Consider the following 22,515-nt stretch of genomic DNA (forward strand, 5'->3'; position numbering starts at 1 on the left):
CGGCTCGTACAATAAAATTACGCGGGCGAATCGAAAAGCAATTCGTTACCGCTATGACGCGAACGAAATCGTACGGTAGTATGTATATCATTATTAATTTCCTTATATCTCAATCACGGGACATGTGTTTACTCTAGTCTTATTATCGGCTAACCTATCGTAAGAACTTTACGATGCTTAAGTTGAGCTGTTGAATTAACAGTACGATCGTCGTGAATACTTTTTAGAGTCCTTATGATTACACTCGCGTGTCCAGACCGTCGTACTCGGCTCGTTGCACTCAAATAATTCGTCAATGCAGGGTACTTCGCTTTTTTTTTGTTTTATACTCGCTATTGCACGTAAAAAATGCAAAATAATACATCCTTAAATCGAAGGATTTTCAGGATTTCAGGAATTGTCATCTAGAGATTCGATATTCAGTCATTAGAAAAACTATCATGCATTAGAACCGTCACGTACTCTTTTTTTTTCACGTTCGTTCGTTTTCCATCTTTTCGTGTAAAGTGCAGGAATTAGGCAATCGTTCTTCGTTTCTGTCAATTAAATTATCCTTTCCTCTCGCTGAGAAAAAACGAGGGTTTGGCCGTCAGAATCGTCGTAAAGTTCGTGATTGAATGCGAGACAAACATGTCGTTGGTAATTAGTGTTAATAATTATTATATATCATTTTAATCTTAAAACTATACACGAAAAGACACCGATAAAATACAGATAAGGGTATAATTGCATTTAATTATTAAGTAGACTTTCCTTCCATCTTTAGCGTCGGATCGAAGATCCTGGGGCAGTAACAGAATCAGAGATCCGATAGCAACGGGCATTTCGACATCAATATCATTTAGATTCGCTCGAATATTTTTTATTCTTTTTTTTATCATTAATTCGCAACTCGCTCAAGCGAGGCTCAACGAGTAAAACGCCATAAAGTCACCGTAATCGCCATCGATTAATCAACTCGACGCGATTACGACAAATGGCGAACTATAACATGAAATAGACACTTAAGATATATCAGGTCACGATAATTTGTCAATAATTAATATCGAACGCTCGTAAGACACTGCGTAAGACACGCTAACTCTAGGCGATAAATCTAATAAGTATGACGGAGATGTGCACTTAAATAATGTAACACGCCGCGTATTGGGATGCAAAATGTATCTCGGGAGTAAACAAAATACTTTAAGAATAATTGCGATGTCATCAGAGGATAACATCGTCAATCGCAAAGTTTGGTGAATTGGAGAACGATTTACGTCTCTAAAGGTGAAATCGCGTTCTCTGTAACGTAGACGTAATCGGAATATCGGAACGTAAAGTTTCACGAGGTGTGACTCGCGGAAAAGTGAGTATCCGGGAAAAGCGCGACCATGGAGAGCGGCCAAATGGCTCAAGTTTGGCTGGCACCCTACGAGCGTGCGTTTGCACGTGATACGAACTGAGCATAACGAGTTCCCAATCCGCGCACTCGAATTTACTTTACTACTTTTGCTCGGCAACACGTCGCCGTTGAAACTTTTACTCAACACAGACAGAGAGAGAGAAAGAGAGAGAGAGAGAGAGAGAGAGAGAGAGAGAGAGAGAGAGAGAGAGAGAGAGAGAGACACACGATCTATCGCTACTTGTCACATCTTCTAGGTTGCTAGGTTGCTACATTAGTCTACGTTTAATCTACGAACAACATTGGAGACTGCACTCTAATTTTTAAACAATAACGCCCAATCCCTTTCCTTCACAAATAATTCTTGCGCATTTTTTCAACATTACTCACGTATACCGACGATGGTACAAACAGTAGAGATTAAATAACTCTAGCAAAGGACGCGAAAGAGCTCCAAGTTCTTGATCGTATCGAGATTTAATCAGAATCCATCACGGAGTCTGATAATATCGAGCAAATCTGATCGTTAGGCCATACGTATAATATAAATATAGGTACTCGATGCAGTGTTAGAGACTAGACGTCGATGCTCGTTTTTCGTCTCGCGACATACATATTTTCGCGTTATCAATTCTATCGAACGAACTGTCGCAATCTTTGTCATTGCATGCAACATTGTGATTACTGACACAATATCGTGAAAATCCGTCTGCAGCTGAATGAATGCTATCAGTAGCCGTGTGACTGCAAGTGCACTCGTCTTATTAAATCCTTCCGCGTAAGTAAACTTTGTTCTCAAAAGATGCTTTGTGTCTTTACTTAATTAAGGAAGCGATCGAAGCTTCGTCGCGCAAGGGTCTGGACACGCGAGGTCAGTAAAGTGGATTAAAGTGAAAATCGATTTTGTGAATGTTGTAAATGTAAAATGCAAGATTTAATATCAACGACAAATTACAAGTAACCTAAAGTCGCATAAGTTTTTACATAGGGTGCATCCACTCTACAGTTTTCCCTGAAACAGACAGTGAGCGCTCCGTACGAATAAGAACATTATTACGAGGTTATTACTTGAGTACGGTGAGAGAAACTTTTGGAAGCGATCGTCGCGACAGCAAGCGTAAGCGGTTTAGGTCGGGTCAGGTACTTACTCGTCCTCCCACGGGCATACTTCGTTAACATTATTGTCACGCTTCTCCCGAGGCTCTGCTTGCGACGCCGCCGGTCGGTCCTCCTGTTGGGCGTCCGGTTCCCAAACAGGCACGACCTGCACCTCCTCGAGCAGCTCCTCGGTCGTCGCCGGATCCTCGGCCACCGGCGACACATCCGCCCCGGTGTCGGCCCGCGAGTCCTCGCCTTTTATTTTCTCCTCAGCGACAATCTCTCCCGCATCCTTTGCCGTGCAGCTTTCGCTCGCGTCCTCGTCGGCGTTCTCCATCGTGGAATTGTCACTCGGTAGATCGCCTACGATCGCGCTGATGCTGATTAAGGGCGCCTTCGCGCTTGTCCTGGAGATAGAAGCGGGATTTCGTTTCTTGATGGTAGCCGAAACAGATTGTCAAATACTATCCATATCAGGTATATATATTTCATGAGTAATTTACTTTGGACTCGGCTGGCTCTCCTTGACGACGACAGCTTCCGCGACAGTTTCCTCCTCGGGCACGATCTTCTCCAGGGACGATCTCTCTTCAACCTTTTCTACCACCGCGTGGGAGTACTCGAATGACTGTTGAGGCGACGGATAGTTACAGGACGACACGGATATACGACCTATCTCGGCCAGCCTGATACGACCGCTCGCTGAACAGGTAGAATAATTTCGCGTTATCGGGCCTGAAGTCGATGTACCTGAGTGTTTTAAAAACAGAAAAGGGAAGACGATGTTTAAAGATAAACTTTACTTTTCATGCGATGTCTTCTTTCTTATTGAATGTGTTTAGCAAACACAACGGTTGAATGAGCCTTGGTATATTTTTCTAGATTTATCTTATGGATTTAAAGGTCTGTGGTTGGTGATTTGCTTCAAAAACTTTGACATTCGAAGCTTCGAAACTTTGATATTTCAATCTTCGAAATTTCAAAGAATCAAAATTATACATACAATTATTAATTTAATATAGTTAATAGTAACGAATATAACTTCATAAAATAGATACAAATATATATATATATTAGAATATATATTATGAATATATTTTAATTTTGTTTAATTGCACAAATATATTTTTCGAAGTTTCGAAGGCACCTTAAACTTTGACAGTTGAAATTATTAACTTCGAAGATTTGAATTCTTTTAAAGTTTCCAATCTTCGAAGAAAAGCAACATGTTGTTAAAAGCAACATTCCTAGTCAACGCTAAACACTGGCAACAATTACTTAGCGCTCACTCAACCGTTATGTTTATTGAACGCATTCGCAATAAGTTTTTCAGTTGTATACCGACCTATGCTACCGCTATGCTGCAAACTACATGACTTCCGCAACCGTTCGGATACGTCCGCGATAGCAAGGCTGACGTCCGACGACGAGCTGCACGAGTCCAACTGTGCCGAATTCTTCCGGGAGGCACGTGCCTCGGCGGAGTGTGCGGTCGTCCCGTGACCGCCACTGTCCCACACGTGTCGGGTCTGATCAGCTGACACTGTCCTTCCAGAGGACACGGCGTCTCCCGTTGCCCCGTGCTCCGTGCTCGGGCCCGGCACGGCCTCCCACGGGCACACGTCGTCCATAGGGCGAACTGCCATTTCCGTCGTGCCAGCATCCCTGACAACAGGAACTTTATTATATTTAGTTTTCACCGTTTGCTTTCGGCAGAAGGTACCACGCGCTTCGTGTGCGTGTTTCGTGTGTTCTGCGTATATATATATATGTACGTGTCTTTTATCAATCTCAGTCGATTACATGCATGCGACTCCATTCAACGACTAGGGAAAATGTAAGTCTTTATATACATACAAATGTTACAAGGATCTCCCGGAATTATTCTCGCTTGAAAAGTAGCGGTGCAAAGACGAATAATTCCGGGGCGTCCTGTAGGGGACGTTGGGCGATTTGTTCTGTCATGTTGGGATCGTTTCAATCCTCAGAATTCTTGTCGCGCATTCGAGTAATCGCAGGATTTTAACATTGGATAAACATTTACACGAAAAGAATGGTTTTGCTGAAGTATCTAAAAATTTAATTAGATGCAGATCTGAAAATAATTTTGTTTGGATGGTTAAAATAATGTGGGACGCTTACACTGCAAATTACTAGCATGTTAAAATTGTTTGCAGCATTATAATTAACGTTTAAGCGTTCTACATAATTATTTTGATGGATCGAAACAAAATTATTTTCAGATCAGTATCTAGCTAAATTTTTAAATACTTCAGCAAAAACGTTTTTTTCTGTGCATCGAACATTAGAAAACGTAAATCATAAAAAAAATTTTATAACGTGAAAAGAGTTGGTACATACTTTCCTTGCTGTGCAAATAATGTGCTCGACAAGTATCGTACGTATAGGTAATGTGTTACATAAAATATTACAGAGAGATATATATGAGTACAGAGGTATAGTAAGCTTGATACGGACGACACAATATCGACATCAAGACAATTATACAGAGTGTCTCAAAATACGATAACAGGTCAATAAGAACTTTTTTCCTTTGTTTTATTTTGTATATCAAAAGAGAATATATGATTTAGAAGTTTTTGAGACACTCCGCATAGGATAGTATTTGATAGTATTCAGAAACACTGAAATTTATCGAGGAACGGGCACAATATTGTCATACAATACTATTATCAATGATACATTGCTTTACATACATTTTGGTGAACTTTTCATAAAATGATTTCTTTGAGAGTGCGAGAGTTTTCAAACACACCGAGATAAGAGGGTCTGCCAAAGTCTGATACGAAGGTACAGTGGAGCGCACGGTGCAACGGAGCGCGTTAATAACTCGTACTGTCCTCCCTTCGTGTATCTCGGACCGGGCTCGTTATTGCTCGATCGTTATTTTGAAATACGCAAGAGCTGGCACGCGGCACGGGAACACGAAAGGAACGCGAGTAACAAGTCTCTTCTGTAGAGATCCTCTAATAAGAGTCTGGACATGAGAAAGTCACTTTTGATTGATCCTCTATACTTTAACAATTCCTGAGAGAGAGAGAGAGAGAGAGAGAGAGAGAGAGAGAGAGAGAGAGAGAAGAATACATAAGAAAAAGATGAAACAGAAGGAGAAAGAAAAAGAAATAGTAAATGTAGGTCTTTCTCTCTCGACGATTTTTTTTTTAAATTACTATTTTACATATAAAACTACGATTCGTGTCCAGACTGTTATTAGAGGGTCTCTTACAGTTTTGTGCGTTCCGCGCGCGCCGTCCGCTCCTACACTTAATTGAGAAAACCGTGGTATGTATCGGGGGTGACTTACTGAATACTACGTGGACTAGGCCTCGAAGGTATCTTTACGAGTCGTGGTAGATCTCCCCTGAAAATACGACGCGCACGAATAAGCCTATCATCGGCCACGTCCACCCGATATCGCGCGTATGGATAACATGCTAAAAGCGCAAGAATAGCCGTATCTCGCCGGACAACGTAGGACAGATATACTCTCTCGGGAACCACACTCTCGGGCCCCCCAATCCCCGCATACCTGTATGGAATGTCGGTGAGATTCGACTGGCTGTGGGAGTGCGGAACTCGCGGCGCGGAAGTGACGTCACGGACGCCGCACACCGCGAGCTCATGGGCGCTTCCAGACAGACTCCGGTCGCTTCCTCTTCGCCTGCCGCCGCCACCACCTATGTTAGCGTGCTGCAAAGTGCTAGACGTTGGTGTCGAAGTGGAGGAAACTTTCTTCTTTGTTTGGCCGCCGAAGACGAAAAATCTGGAAAAACAAACAAGGCGCTTCGATGCGTGTAGCTTGCGACTGAAGCCCATTTTACAACTACAGTTACTTACAACTATGTTTACGTAATTGTAAAATGGACTTAATACGACACGTACATGGAAAGATCTTGCTGGATTATCTAAAAGTTTAGTTAGATCTGAAAATAATTTTGTTGGATCATAAAAATAATTACGTAGGAACGTCAAGCATGATGAGCAATGCTACAAAAAGTTTCGACATTCTAGCAACCAGTTTGAGCATCCTACAAAATTATTTTGATAGCCAAATAAGTTTACTTTCAGATTTGTATCTTAGATATTTCATTAAATTTTTAGATATTTCAGCAAGACCATCTAATTCGATGAGAGACTCACCTTTTCTTCTGCAGAGGTTGCACGCCAGCAGCTAAGAGATTACGATATTGATCGGAACGAATAAATCTAGGGTAGCAGTCCTTCTTTAGCAGTAGCGTATATACATGCTCCGCGGCGGAATCAAACGTAAATCTGCTCGGATTTTTCATTTCCTGATGAATCTTCTCCATCGTTTTCCCGTCTATATTGATTTCGCACGGAGCTCCAGGTGCCAGGAATTCTCTGCGTGAATTTCCGAAACGTTACGAATAGATTATTTTTTACAGATCGAAATAGCGTAACATGTGCGTACCTAAAAATTTCGTTGACTTTGTCAGGTATTTGTGCTTGAAAACTATGCCTGAGATCTTTGACCGCCAGCCAAAATCTTATATTCTCGTGGCTGTATTCCTTTCTTAAATAATTCGTGAATTCTTGTAAACCTGTTGCGGCAGAATAGTGCTTGTGAGTTTGCTAGCGGAATGAACTATGTTCTATTAATGCGATCGAAAAGTTTACCTGTAGGATCAGACATAAGTTCTTCCATCGACAGCGCCCATCGTTTAACGCGTTTCTCTGTAGGAACGTCCACTCTAGATATGCATATAAAGTATATTATTGAATTTGTCGCGTTCCATAGATTAGATAATCCGATTTTCATTACTTACAAGCTACTATTCAATTGCCAAAACGTATGATCGTCGGTGACCCATGGATTGGAAGGTTGCGGTTGTACGAACATTGGATCGTATTCTACGTACGTTTCGAAGTATGATTTCAAATTTTCGATCGCAGTCGAAACTTTTATCCTCGTGCGTATCAAACTTTTCCGTAGAAGGGCCACCTGTTAAAAATTATATACGGGTATAAATCGGAGATTTAAAACAGCAGGAAAGCCAATCGATGAAGATTGGCACTAACCAGTGAGAGTGCGTTTACGTGACGGAGGTCGTGGAAGTCCAGGGCGAAAACGAGTGGGTACGGGCACGGCTTCCAGGCTACTGAGACAACCGGGTGGCGGTCGATATACTCTCCAAAATGCTCGTTCCTGCGAATCGCTCACTATCTTGTCGCCTTTCTTGCGCTCCTTAGATAAGCGTACCTGAGCCCACACAATCAGCAGCATTTCAAGGAGTCACGTGCTCGAATATGCGGAATTGGTATTTACGTGGGACAATACTTGCGGTATACTATTGAAAATTAAGTGCAATAATAACGGATAGTTATTCACCTGTTCTTCTGCTTGTAGTTGTATTATGTCCCACTTGTTCTGCAAGTTCTTACGCAGGCTGTTCAAAGCTTCCTAAAGAGATAGTACGGTTTTCTTTTACGAAAGAAAGTCTTTAAATAAATTTTTCATTATCGCGTTAGCGCGTTAGCAACGTGATTTTACATACGATCTCATAATCCTCGAGAGCGTGACGTTGTTTGTTCCTCAGAGTTCGTTTAGCCAGATAGATCGCGTACTCCACGTTGTCGGGGGTTCTATGTTGCCACGGCCAATAATAGGGTGTCTACGCGTATCAATTTTTCGTATATGAGAATTAAAAGATTTTGGATAAATCGGAAATTTTACTCTTTCATTACTTTCGAATATACGACTCACCTGAAACCTATACAGAGAGCTATCGTCCTTAACAGTAAGTGTCTTGGAGTCATTCACCGGGAAGAAGTAGCCATACTGGCATAGTTGATTAGCAATATGGACCGCCTCTACTGTCAAACACAATAATGCATCTTGATATCTGAAGAAACGCTTATATCAACAGAAGTGTCTCTAAGAATCGCTTAGTGTTGCTTAGGGTCGTGCAGATCACTCAAACGATGTCACATTGCTCTGTGTCGTATTTTGGTTGTCTGTTCTTATAATTTTTCTAGCGGACGTACATACGTCCGAAGAAATGCCCATAATAAATTTTAGTTTTTATTATTTTTAGGAAATTGATTGTGTGTTGCTTTGATGACCTTTCTTCGAAGAGGACACCAGCTCGCTCTCCTGTTCTCTCTCTCTCTCTCTCTCTCTCTCTCTCTCTCTTCAAGTGATTAATAACGAATAATTAATTCGGTTTTTCTAGTAAATTAAACTATATAAATATCGATCCACTATATTTTTATAAATACTATCCGCGAATTTCTGCGAGTTACGAAGACATTTATTCTCTAAATGCATTTGACACGAATTACGCTCGCTTCGCGACGGAACAGGAGTGTAATTTACGGTCTTCATTTGCACGAGGCGAGAAAAAACTGAACGAAATCCAGAAAATCCTCGAGAATATTTACCGTTGCTCAGCTGCAAATTCGCGAGTTCTCTCGTCATTAATCTCTCATCTTTTCAATAACCAGCAGCGTAAATTCATATTCGACTTGAACGAAAAAGAATATTCTGTGTAGTGTGACGTGTTAGATGTAATCGATGCTCTTTAAAGGCACCAAAGCGAAGAGTATCGATGCAAATGGATACTGCGAAGCGAAACTATATCGATAGTTCGTTAGCATCCTCAGGCAGAGCGTTGTGGTTGCGCGTGTGGGGGGGGGGGAAGGGGAGGACACCGAGCCGAGCGAGCGAGGGACAGAACGGCACAGGAGCGGAGAGCAGCCGGCAACGATCAGTAGTAGACATACGAGCCCGTACCTGATTCTTCGATGGCAAGCCGCTCCATCAGCCACTCGATGAGGTCGTAACCTGCAACACGCAGGCAGCCTACTGTAGTGTCCTGGCCGTGATGGCCGCTTACGCTTACTCCACAACGCAGGTACCGATGGCACTCACCCATGAACGCTGAAGGGATCGAGGTGAGAAATTGTTTTTGGCTGCGCACGGGTACCCCGCTCTCAGGGTCTTGCATCTCCCGCACCAGCCCCTCCATCTGCGCCAGAGATCAACGCGACAAATGATTATTATGGTTCATTAGCGACGTTTAATCATTGGCTGTATTCAGCAAAAAAAAGCAGCTTTGCAACTATTGTAAAATTCTTTGATATAATTGGTTTAATTTACCCTTAGTTCTTCACTGGATCTAAATGTAGGGAAGAGTAATCTAAATCGGACCTATTTGCAGTTTTTGCTCTCTATAAGGCGTAAATAAAGCCCGATCATAGAATCGAAGGTGCCGTTGGAAAGATCATTTAATTCCCTTCATTTTTGCTTTAGATTATTTTGACGTATCTCTCACCTGTGTTAAACTATAATGGAAAATGTAAAAACGCTTTTTCCGGTCCGATTTGGAACCATCGGACCATTCCCTGGTTCAAATCGAAAACTCCTATTTTTATGGATTTTTAGATAGAAATTTTAAAATATTTAAATGTATTTTTCTTAGTATTGAGTAAAAACGAGCAATTTGACAGTCAAAGATAAAAAGTTTTTCGAAAGAAAAAAGAAATTACTGACTGTTTATATTATTAGAATTGAAATCAATAAAACTCAACTAATCTGAGTCTGATGATTCGTGATATTTTACTGATTTAATTGCTTGGACCAGATCTGGTCAGCCGATCACCAGTACTACAACCAGGCCTATAAATTATTCACTGTACTGTCCGGTTTGGACACGGGTCTTTTCGAACTTTGGAACAAATTTTACAATTAATCGCAAAAGTGATCACAAAATGCTTTATATTTTTTAATTCTACACTCTTTAATTATCTTAAATCAATTACTTTTCAAATTTTTAACACCTTTTAAATAATGATTTACAAGGATTTTTTTTTTTTTAAATTTTCGCACGCGATGACTGAAAATACATATTTGCCTCTATTTTATGAATGTTATGATAGAGAACTGTCAAACTGCTATCACATGTTCGATGTCTTATAAGGACTTTACATTATAAATAGTACGCAAATCTGCTTAACCGTATTCATTTAAATTAAAAAGATCCTATTTGGAACACGGTCCGATTTAGAGACCACTCTCCTCTATAAATCAATCATTAAAGAATTTTACAACATTTACAAGAAATTTAAAGCTGCTTTTTCTGCTGAATGCAGCTATTACGTTTGTAACGCCGCGATTGGGAAATGATTTATTCGGGCGAGAAAAGAATGTACCTTGTCGAAGGCGTAAGGCCTGTGAACGCGTGGCTCCTTCTCTTTTTGTTGTTGATTGCTAGAGGCCTCCATCGCGATCGAGGCGGCCCTCTGCGTCGCTGGCAGGAGCGGTGTCGATATCGATGGCGGAGGGGGCTGGGGAGCTGGGCCGGAGACGGGTCTACCCGAACTCCATGGGGCTCTGGCCCCATCCCATCACTCCAGTCACCCCCGCACGCCCACTGAAACATCCCGCAAATTGTCCTTTTACCTTCTTCATCATTTCGTTTCAGATACAGACATAACAGAGTATATAGACACACAAGTGAATTACAAACTAAATTGGTAAAAAAACATTTTTATTCCAATAACGCGTCCAAAAATATGTTATACAACGACGTTAAAGTGAAAAATTCTGCTTTAAAAGTCCTGATTTTTAAGCGAAATTTCCACGTCTTCTACTTGCGCTTTGAAGAAAAGCTGTACATAATTTAAAACGCTTATGTCTCTATCTTTCCATTTAATTATTCACGTTTCTCGTTTACGCGTATACAAGACTCCCTCGTTTACGCGTGCGTATAAAATTAAACTGCAAAAAAATTCTACAAATAAAATCGTACGAGTATATATTCCAATTAAATAACAGTTTTTAACTGCAAGTTATTGAGAAATAAGATTCTGCAAGAAAGTGTAACGTATTCTCAGATTGAATTTTTTTATATTATCGAATTTCAATTTCTTCGGTACTTGTACCTACGAAATTTGAACCTCGAAATTTTAGGAATATCTACTCGACATTCTAAAATAGCTACTTTTCTCGTACATCTCTATAGTTCGTTCAATTTTTAATGCTTTGTCTTTTGATACACTTCCTCCGACAAGAACGTGCCGCTCTCATTATTTATCAAAGCACATCGGATTAAGAAAAGTGGACAGAAATATCAGACATTTAACTCGTAGAAACAGAAACATTTGTACGTATATTAAGGGACATTTACGTAAGCTATTTTTACAATCGCTATTGATGACTATATATTCGCCGAATGTCATTGGCATTGATTGATCCAACATCTCCGTACAATTAACTCTCTAACATTTGTGGGAAAGTGAACGACTTAGAATTATAAGTTATATTTATAAAGTTATTTATAACGATTGAATTAACAATAAGATAAAAGTTTTGAAGTCATTACAAACAGAAATCTATTTTTAAGTGCGTCTGAGTGAAAATATTCAATTCTGCAATTCGAAATATTTAACTCTTTATCAGCAATATTGGATTTTAAAGCCCAATTGATTTTTTGAATTCTGATAGATAAATTTAAATCTGTAAAAAATCGTAAAATCCAACTTCTATGATAGTAAAACTTCATTATTGAAGCTTTCATAAGTAAGATTTTTTCAGATTTTTATACAGCCCGAAAAATAGATAAAAATCTGTACTGAAATTCAAAGACCCAGATTGCAGAAAGACGAAGGATGAAAATTTCAGAGGATGAAAACATTGCCAATGAAAGATCAATTAGCTAGATTCGAAAACTCATAAATTATAATTCCAAATTGTTATTTTTTTTATCCTTATGCCGGAGAAGCTAGCAGAAATTTAATCGACAGACCAATTATTGATATAATAATAAATAATAAATAATAAAGCTTTTGTCGAATATTGCGTTTGAACTTTACGAGCATCGATTTATTTCTCACGTCTGCGTCAATCTACATGAGATACACAATCTATATGAGATACATAGTACCATATATCGTATATAAAGTTCGTTAGATAGATAAAAGCATCTTCGGACAGATCATTTAGCTCGAATAAAAGAAAACCGGGCATTTTACCGGGATTCTACTTCCGCCTTTCAGTTTCCGCAGTTCCACGTGCTCATGCAACGAACTGCGACAATAATAAACGGCAAACGGCAAAATGCGCCAGTTCGACGCTATAAACGCTTCTCTTCTGTGTGCGTTGTTTCAGATTGCGGATGAAGATTTACTTTATTATATATATATATATATATCCGCCGTTTTCTCATAGTCGAATAAAAATCTCCGCAGTGTTTCTCATAAACCCGGAAAACGTTCCCCGGCTCAACTAGGGAAATTCATAAGACAAGATATAATCTGGGCTTTATGTGGTCGACTTTTTTCAACAGAAACGGAACTTCCAGTCGGGCGATTTGCGCGTCAAGACAAGAAAAAGAAGGTCTTCCACGAAAACTTAAGGAAAAAAAGAGTCGGGCTATCACGTTCAGCGTTAAAAGTACGACAATACAGGTCGCCCGAAAGTTTTCATGGACCTTGCGGCGAAACACGAATGACTCGCGGAAACTCAAAGTTTCGCTGTTAAAAATGACGCCGTAACGCTGTGATCGCGTTACTGATGGTATCGTGTTACTTATGATATCACGTTACCATCCGACTGATCTCCCGAACAATGCAAGGTCAACGCAAATCGCCATCAAGGCTATGACGCTATGAAAAACCGAGTACCGTCCTGAAAATGGAGATGGCTTTGTGCATGTGTGATCAGGTGTAGTCGGGCAGTCAGATAAAGCCGCCGTCGATACATCGATGTATCTCGGGTTGATGAACCCGAACCTATTCGACTGGCGATAATGGGAGTAGTGTTCTCGTCTAGCTAAAGAGAAGAAAGGCGAAATGTGGGAGAAATATAGGGGGAAAAGGAAATAGGATACACACAAGTCATTGAGTCATGCAACACCATGCTGATATTTCAACTGTTGAAATGATTTAGACTCGCGTTTTAAAGTCGCTCCGAGTTGTTCCATTGTACTTCTTTCAACATGCTGACTGTCGAATTTTTCCATTTTCGTCGAAACAAGTTGTTAAGTTGGTCATTTTACGCGACATCTGTTACAAAACTTTCGCTTCGCCTTACTTCCAAGCTTAAAATTGGATACGTTCTTAAAGGCAGTATCGACAATACTCGAGAAAGTCGCGAGCGAGAAATTTGAAAACGCTTTTAGAAAAGTTAAGTAATTCGAGATAGAGTAAGAGATAGAAGAATAGAACAAAACGAGAAGACTGAATTCCGATTGGCAAATGCTCGATATAGAAAGGAGGGAAATAGCCAGAATATCAAAATGAATCCCCAAATGACCTGGGGACAAGCAGATGCGTGGGCGAAAGCATATTCCTCCCCTGCATCCTCGTCGAGCCTGCACCCTCTCTTCGCCTGCCAATTTACGTGCTAATCTGAAATCGATAAGTCCTCCGGCATGTCCTGAGACTTTAGGAACGTACGTTTCTACGAATTATTCAGTGCGCGGAGTTATTAATGCCCTGCTCAATTACAGGCGAGTTTTCAGTGACTACAGGAAATCAATTAAGTACGCGTGGGGGGTGGCGGTGTCCCTCGTCGCGTAATCGTTAACCCTCGGCTGGGATTACAATAGTCTCATTTTCTCATTTTGTCCGTAAATAATCCGTGTAACATGCGTCATTAAGGTCTAAACGGCTGCTCGTGTCTGAATCTGAAATTTTATTCCGTCATTACTTTGATTTGGGGTTTATTTTATCTGTATTTATATATTGCGTTTATTTTAATCTTTGCGTTGCGCTTCCCTTCAAATTGATAGCGTAACTTCGTTATTTGAGTCACTGATAACTGATACCAAATATGAAATCCAATAAGCCGTTTATTAGTGTTGCTCTAGTATCAGAGAAATAACTCTACCGAACAACGCATGTGAGGGTTTATGTATCTCATGAAATCATCGTTTTGATACCAATAATTTATAAATTAATTGTTTTATTCCACAAAAAACATAATTAGCTGTTTTGCAGGTTAATGTGAGAATGTGTAATTATATGAGTGCATGCATATTTTTTTCAAAGACTGCATATTCAACATTTGCTACATACTTTTTGAAATGCAAGTATATTATCGAATGCCGATGTTTCTTGGCAAAATCACTTTAAATAATTAAATAGCGCTCTATGAAGCGCAATTTGCTTTGCCAAATGTGTCCAATTACCTAAATCGAGTAACGTACATCTTTCAGCATTTTTTAAAATATTTTTTTCACAAAAATCACCATCATAAATTTTGACGAATACCGAATGCTAGCAGTGTACGTGATGTAAATTGACCATATAAATACATACGATATCACATTGGCCAATGTTGTCATACATATATCATGCGTAGAGTCGGCTTTAAATAAACAAGAGAACAATGTGTGACAGATTCTGGTAGTAAATGAAAAGAGGAAATATCCATGTCATTCTATATTTTTAATCGTGATATATTTTGCATATCCGTTGTTCCGTATTTCCGCAATCGCCACAGCTGCGAGGTGTGATAAATGTCGCTCTCAAGTTTTATACGGATTATCACATAACATTCGCAACACGTCGTGGAAAGTGCGTGAAGGAAAATCAGGAAAAATAGTACTTCGGGCCAATTCTAAGAAAAGCTCGAATGAGTAATATCAGCAGGAGAAATCACCGTCTTGGAAGAAGGCCGTCATAAAATTCCGAGAGAAGCGACACTAAGCTCGCCTTTCTACGGGATTAACTCTTGCAGAATTCTCTCTCGACGGGACTCGTTTCCCCGAGAAGCTTTGTGCGGCCGATAACGAATTTCCTTGTTTCCTATTCAGACACGAGACATTCAGCAAACACGAAGAAAGCGTGCACGGCATTAACCCTTTTCAATTGTGAGAAAAGGAGTAAAATCGTTGGCTCTTCTGGATTTCTCGAATTCTGAGCTACTTAAATTTTCCTTGAATTCTTAAGGGTCGTCTACATAGAAGTCGTAGACGGTCATGAAGTCTTAAGTCGTAGGAAACCAACCAATCACAATCAAATATAAGGAGAATACTCGACTAGAATTGGTCAATTTCTTACGCTTTTGAAACTCTACGACTGTCTACGACTTCTATGTAGACGAGCCTTTAGAGACTCCGATTGCTATTTCATAATATAGTGCGACTTCGAGAGAAGTCGCGTTGGCGAATTGTCGAATCGTTGTTTTCTTATCATAAAACCATTTAGTTTATCGTGTATATAATTCCGAAGCAACGCACATCCTGTGTATGTTGCAAGTGACAGAGCGGCATGACGAACAAAACGGATAAAAATAAATACTGTCTGTGTCCTTTGTTTCCGGCAGACACGATATAATCGGTCAGTTTGCCCAAGTAACGAACCCGGGGGCGAGTGTTACCTCTAAATAACCCCTAAATTGATTGAACGAACGGTTCCGTGGAGACGACGCAATTTTAGTCCACGTCTCCAGGGTCGCCGTGCGATGCCACGTCGGTAAATAAAATGGCGAAATCAGGACTTACAATCAGCCGAAAGCGTTCAATCTCGCACCTTGCGGAACAATAGCGCGCTGCGATAGATTGAAATTTTAATTGAATTTTCATACCGCGCAGCTCCATGCCGGTAAAGGCAGCAATCGAGCTGCTTGAGTCGATCATAGAATTGTGAAATTGCAGTTTCATGATCGTGCAATATGTATTTTAAATCGTATCGTCGTATTCTGTTTCGATTACACGTGACTTTTCAAGGGCTGATGATTCATGGCTGATTAATTGCGCGGTCCGTTATTAAGGGATGGCTATCGACTTTGTTTCTAATTGAGTTTCTAATTTCGACGTTTAAAGATTACGATGTTTAAGATTAGGGCTCGCTATTATACGTTTAAACGAAAATACCTTTACACGTATAATTAGTATATCCGTTTATTAGAAACGTTTTTCCGAATATACGTGTAATTAACTATTATATGTTTAAACGAAAACACGTTTACACGTATAATTAGCATATCCATTTATTAGAATCGTTTTTTCGAATATTTTCTTTTTTTATATAACTTTTTTTATATAAACGTTTATCCCTTTATTAAGGAGTGTGACGAATTGAGCTAAAATGCAAAAAATTCGATTTTTAATTTTATTAAAAAACGTTAAAATATTCGAAAAGATGTTTTTCATAGATGGATATGTTAAATATACATGTAAATATATTTTCGTTTAAATGTATATTCGGAAAAATGTTTCTTTTATAAACGGATATGCTAATTAAACGTGTAAATGGTTACCTTCAAATAAACGCTTTTTTGAAAACGAATATAAAGGGATAAACGTTTTACGTTTACACGTTCTTCGAAAAACGGAATAAAATTAGAGCCCTATTTAAGATACTTAGACCCGGTTTTTCATTATCTATATATTAACTTGTGGTTAATCTTAATCTGATGTTTTACTCAATGAGCTTCATTCATGACATCGTCATAGATGAAGTCTGTTGGATAAAACATCAGGTTAAGTTTAATCATAAGTTAACCAGCTAATGAAAAATCAGGCCTTATTCTTGTATATGGCCTACATCTTGTAGTTTATCTTACAATTAAATTTATGAATTGTACATTTTCGAATGAGTAAAAAAATTTTATTCATTTTTGGTCCAACGAATGATCGTCAATGTCCGACTTAATGTCCGACTTAATGTAGTTAACTCATTGATACAATAATTGGATGCATTTATGTAACTATATATTCATTCTAGTAATAGTTTTATAATCTAAATCATTACAAGAATTTATTGGATCAATTTTCACTATTTTTTCATAATTCAATGAATATTTTATTGTATTTACGTACAGTTTTGGTTTAGTGAAGGTCAATTAAATTAGTGCCTAATAATATTGACCGTTGATTTATTAAGGACATACGATAATAATAATAATAATAATAATTATAAATATCACTACATGCTTCAGTGGTTAAATAGGAAAAGACGCTTCTTCCGGATAGTCGAGAGATTCTAATCCTGAAGTAATATTTTTTTACGTAATAAGTTTTTTACAAGTTTTTAAGATGTTAGTAGCATCATTATCAAATCGACGCTGAATTTAAAATTGTGATATTATTTAGATACAATTTATGATTGCGTTTTAAATCGACAGTAAACGGCGCATAGTTTATAACTGAAAGATGTTTAAAATTTACATTTAAAAATATTATCTTTGATATATTAGCGCCCTCTTTCCCATAGTGTCAATTTAAGGTGAGTCGCCACTGCTCCTACTCTCAATTACATCATTATTTTAAAAATGTAATTATCTAAAACAATGATTATATTTGACACTATACAATGTCAATTTGACATTATATAGTGTCAAATTGACACGCTATAGTGTCAAATTTAATTATCGTTTTATAGTATAAAATAACGATATATTTAGTAGGAGCAGTGGCGATTCACACTAGGTTAAATTTGACACTATAGATTTAACAGTGTATTTGATTTATTAGTATAGCGGTCTAGAATATCTTATTATTATACATTTTCATTCTTAACCCTCCGGAGCTGATGCCAAACTCTGTAACACAGTTACTGACGCTATATCTGTAAGATCCACATAATTCGTGTTAATTAAAAAGCACACTAATCAATTTCAAGAAACCGAAACGACATAACTTAAAAAAGAATAAACGACTAATTGCAAGTATATTTTTATAAAAATAATCCAAATTTGCAGATGTAACATAAAGAAAATTTAATTGTTTGATAAAGAGACTTATAAGTGAGTCCATTAGATGCACCATTAACTCCAGACTAATAGCGATTAGAGAAGGATAGAAAATGTCATTTCTTCGGTTCTGCGAATAAAGTCGTGATACGGTGGATTTGTGGATCTTTGCGTGAAATACGAAATACCCTTGAGAGTTGCTCGTAATATCTAGTAAGCAAGGAGATACCTAACCTTGCTAACCGTGAAAACCTAATCATTTTAATCCTCTGTGTTACAGCTTTCTCGTCACTAATTCTCATTTCACAGATTGCATGAAAATTATTCACACCGCATATGTGAGTTCAAATTGTAAACAGTCGTAACGTTACATTTACAACTTCTGTGATTCTCTTCAATTACCACAAATTTAATTCTGAGATAAGCTACAAGATGAATAAGTCTTTAAGCCCATAGCACACAGAAAAACATAAAGCAGTAAAACGTAAACAGTAAGCGAATTGGTCAATCACAGTAGAGAACGTAAGGCAATGTAAACAGTACATGAAAAAAGAAACGATTTTGTTAGAATATTTGGAAAATTTAGCTATATATGGATTTAAAAATAATTTTGTTGGATCAAAATAACAAGCATGATGAGCAATGTTGAAAAGTTTTGACATTCTAGCAACTAGTTTAGGCATCATACGTATATATGTATTTTGATGGTTCAACAAAATTATTTTCAGATCTATATTTAGCTAAATTTTTAGATGTTTTACAATCGTTCTTTTCGGGCAAAATCCAAAATGTTGATTTGCTTACTGCTTACGTCTTAGTGCTTTAATTATTTTGGGTGCCATAACCTTTAAACGCAGAAACGCAAGCAAATACGAAATTCGGTTAGTAGTTATCCCCTAATAACGGATCGCGCACTTAATTGAGCTTGAATCATCAGCCCTTGAAAAGTCACGCAGCAGACAGGTGGATTTCAAAACGAGCTCATCGATATTGCACGATAACGCAAATCCCAATTATCATCGCTCTATCGATGTATCGTGCCGATACTAATAAATTAAGGCGCGCTTGTGAAAAAATATCGATCGACATTTTCGGGATATTTACCGGTTTAATTGTCATCATTTATTATGTCACAATGTCAGTCAGCCAAATTTGCCTTGACACAGTTTGTCAGGTTATTAGATTTCTAGGAATACGAAACGATACGAACGAGCTATGTATATATTTAGCATGCAAATAAGGCATAACGGACAATGAAAAGCTGATGAAACGCGATAAATCGCTCACACACAATTTCCATATTGTCGAAATTTTCCACGTACTTAGGAACATTTTACCATGTCTCTAAAAAAAAAGTCGAATGTTTACGGTTTGCTAATTGTAATAGATAATTATCGTTGATGCTTTTTGAGATAGGTGTATATTTTTAGCTGGAAATAATTATGGTGAAAGGTACTGATATAGACACGTACCTTAATATATTAATACTGCGTTAGCAGTGCGGTAGGACATCCGAAAAGTGCAATGCGTCGCATGAGCACTATCACCTTACACTATCACTGCGTTGGCACTGCCATAAATGCATCATCGTACTACCATGTATCAGCAATTCCGAAACGTTCATTAATATGCATATCGAAATGCCGTGAGATCCATGTTACTACTGATATTTCTAGTACTACTATAGATAAACCGTTGGTCATAGTTCAATATGACAGGAACTATAGAGAATTGATATTATACATTTCCCCTATATACCGACATTCCGAAATGCTATATTTTATAGCGTTGCCGCTGCTATAGTCGCACCCTTATACCAGCGTTTCTTCAACCCTCGCCCCAGCATTTTTCGACAGAATCCGAGAACCGACGTCAGCCTCACCGCACCAATTAACGTTCCGTCTAAATCGCGAAGAAAATCGCTACTACGATGGTCTGGGCGCAAACCTGACTCCCGGGGGGCTTCGCGCGCTGATAATTGGAAGCGCACGAGTCATCCCCCCGAGAACATGCACATGTCACGATCGTAATGCATCTCGCGCCTTTTCGACGACGACGCCGGGTGTTAGGAGATATGACGTGACCCGATCGAATGGTCCACTTTTCGCATCGCTAAGCCTCCACTCCCGTGGTCGATATTTATTGCGCCTCGGCCGAGGCCGAGGCTCGCAACTGCACCGAAGAAACCGACTCGATCGTTTCGCGTCCCTTGGGCCAACTGTTAATCGGCCTCGAGGAGAAAACGCGCGTTCTCTCTCTCTCTCTCTCCTCTCTCTCTCTCTCTCTTGCCCGCCGTTCGGCTAAAAATCGCCTCCTCCTCTCCCTACTCTCCCCGGCTCTCGATCGACCCACGCCGATTTAACAGCCGCCACGAAGGAGAGACGATCGCAGCACGACGTTCCTGGTAATGTCGCGCCACTGACGGTCGTCCGTTTTCGAGGACATGGACTCGCTTGCCATTGTCATCGTCCTCGTCCTCGTCTTGGTCATCGTCGTCATCGTGGTCACCGTCGTCGTCGAGCAGACAATTCACTACGGCGTTTCCGCGAAGAGGCCACTCTCGCGGATGATCGCATTACGAGAGGAAGGGAGAGCGACTGCCAGGGAGAAAGGAGAGTGCACGACGGGGTACGACACGGCGAGTATTTCCCTCCCCTATCCTACCGTCGCGTCATCCCGTTGGTTCGACGCTGCTTCGACCATCACCTCGGCATCGAGCAATGAAATGTCACAAACTCTACTACTCACTCGACGAGTCAGGGCAGTGGAGCTTCATGAATGCGTCTCGCAGTACGTATCAGGCCATCGGAGCACGGCCGAACTCGCGGCCCTTCTTCCACAGCTTCGAGTCTAAAGCCACCGTCCGCACCGATATGCCGTTAAGGCAGCACCGCGCGCGCACATACCACCAGCAGCAACACCGCCGCTATCGCTGCTGCTGCCGCCGCCGTCGCCGCCGCCGTCGCCGCCGCCGCCGTTGTCGTCGTCGTCGTCACCACCACCATCACCACGATCACCACCTCCACCGCCGCCGTTGCTGCTACGTCGAGCATATTTCTGCGGGGGTAGGAGATGCAGGAGGAAGAGATAGAAACATAAACGAGCTAAACGAGGATAGAACGTTAGATGGTAGGGAGAATGCGAGCACAGCGTTTGCGCGAGAGAGTAGAGCGGCAACGAGTGGGTCAGAGGGGCCAGCGCGCGGAAAACATGCGCGCGAAAAAGAGAAGCGCGAGAGGACAGCTAAAGGGTCGAAGCGAGAAGGACCTAATCCGTATGGAGGGGAACGGTCGGGGAACCCGTTGGTGGTGCACCAGACCCCTCCGCCGATGCTGTACGTATATACGTGGGTGTTTGTACGGTATCTATGTATACGCATGTGTGAAAGGATGTACGCGTGTCTGACTGTGGTTGTCTCCTACTCGCGCGCTCCCTCTCGCTTGAGGTGCGTTGGGGGAGTCACGGCTGAGGAAGTCCTCTGTGTACAAACGCATATTCGTAATTTCGTATATTATGTATATACCAACAAACCAGAGAGGGCGAGAAAGGGATGAGGAAGAGTAACCAAAAATGCGTGGCTTCCCTTCCTTTTTCTTCATCTTTCTGCGGAAATTCTGTTGCCTCTTATCGCTACTAAAATTGCGAACCATCCGCTCGCGTAACCGCTCGCCTCGTTGTTTCCCGCATTCTCGACCGCACCCTCTCCGCTGGTCGCTTTCCCCGGTCATCCTATCCACCTTGTCGGAGAGGGTTGCGCGCGACCGATCGTCAGCGGAGATAGCCGAAGGTGAACGAGCGCGCGAGAGTGGTGGCTGGATACCGGGTGAAGACCGAGGTCGTCGCGGATGCGCTCGCTCACAGGGGTGAGTTTTGAGTTCCATGTACTGTTCGATGTTGGAGCCAAGTTTCAGACCGGCCCTCGTAAACTCCAGCTATTGTCCTTCCAGTCATTGGGCAGGCCCCGGTTAGGGATGGGCGCTACGAATAACTAATATTGAGGTCGATAGGACTGCTTCACGAGTTGCGAACTTTACTCAAAGTGCATATAATGGAAATCGAACCAAGAACATCGATGGTTTCAATCGGAGATGACGATATAAGTCTACAGTTTGCGCATCTAGCGTATAACATATTTGGTTTAATTGAAGTATCTATTTTCCAGCGGGTATATCGTTGATGTGTCTTAGGAACCCTACAACTCAACAACGCTTGAAAGTCTTCAACGCGTACACCCCGCGCACCTCTTCTGCCTTTCTCGCTTCCGTCTTTTCCCTCGTTCGACTTCAATTTCAGCGCGAGTCGTCTTTTCATTCCTCCCTTCATCTCCTTGCCAACGCGACGCTTCTCGGCA

At 40.4% G+C, this 22,515-nt stretch overlaps 2 protein-coding genes across 2 annotated transcripts in view; one reads left to right on the forward strand and one right to left on the reverse strand.

The window, feature by feature from the left end:
• The window catches only part of MICAL-like (protein), an 85,576-nt gene that overhangs the window by 9,091 nt on the left and 53,970 nt on the right, over nucleotides 1-22,515 (forward strand).
• Nucleotides 1,919-21,030, reverse strand: LOC108729900 (uncharacterized). Its single transcript, XM_018459254.1, is given in 16 exon segments — nucleotides 1,919-2,396; nucleotides 2,533-2,889; nucleotides 2,986-3,232; nucleotides 3,828-4,147; nucleotides 6,033-6,266; nucleotides 6,644-6,865; nucleotides 6,936-7,065; nucleotides 7,142-7,215; nucleotides 7,291-7,724; nucleotides 7,854-7,925; nucleotides 8,020-8,136; nucleotides 8,229-8,338; nucleotides 9,258-9,308; nucleotides 9,396-9,492; nucleotides 10,676-10,896; nucleotides 20,913-21,030. Coding segments are annotated over 15 exon segments (2,598 nt in total). The 5' UTR covers nucleotides 10,748-10,896; nucleotides 20,913-21,030; the 3' UTR covers nucleotides 1,919-2,335.

The sequence above is a fragment of the Mycetomoellerius zeteki genome, unplaced genomic scaffold (assembly GCF_001594055.1).
Source record: "Mycetomoellerius zeteki isolate Tzet28-1 unplaced genomic scaffold, Tzet1.0 scaffold81, whole genome shotgun sequence".
Lineage (NCBI taxonomy): Eukaryota > Metazoa > Arthropoda > Insecta > Hymenoptera > Formicidae > Mycetomoellerius > Mycetomoellerius zeteki.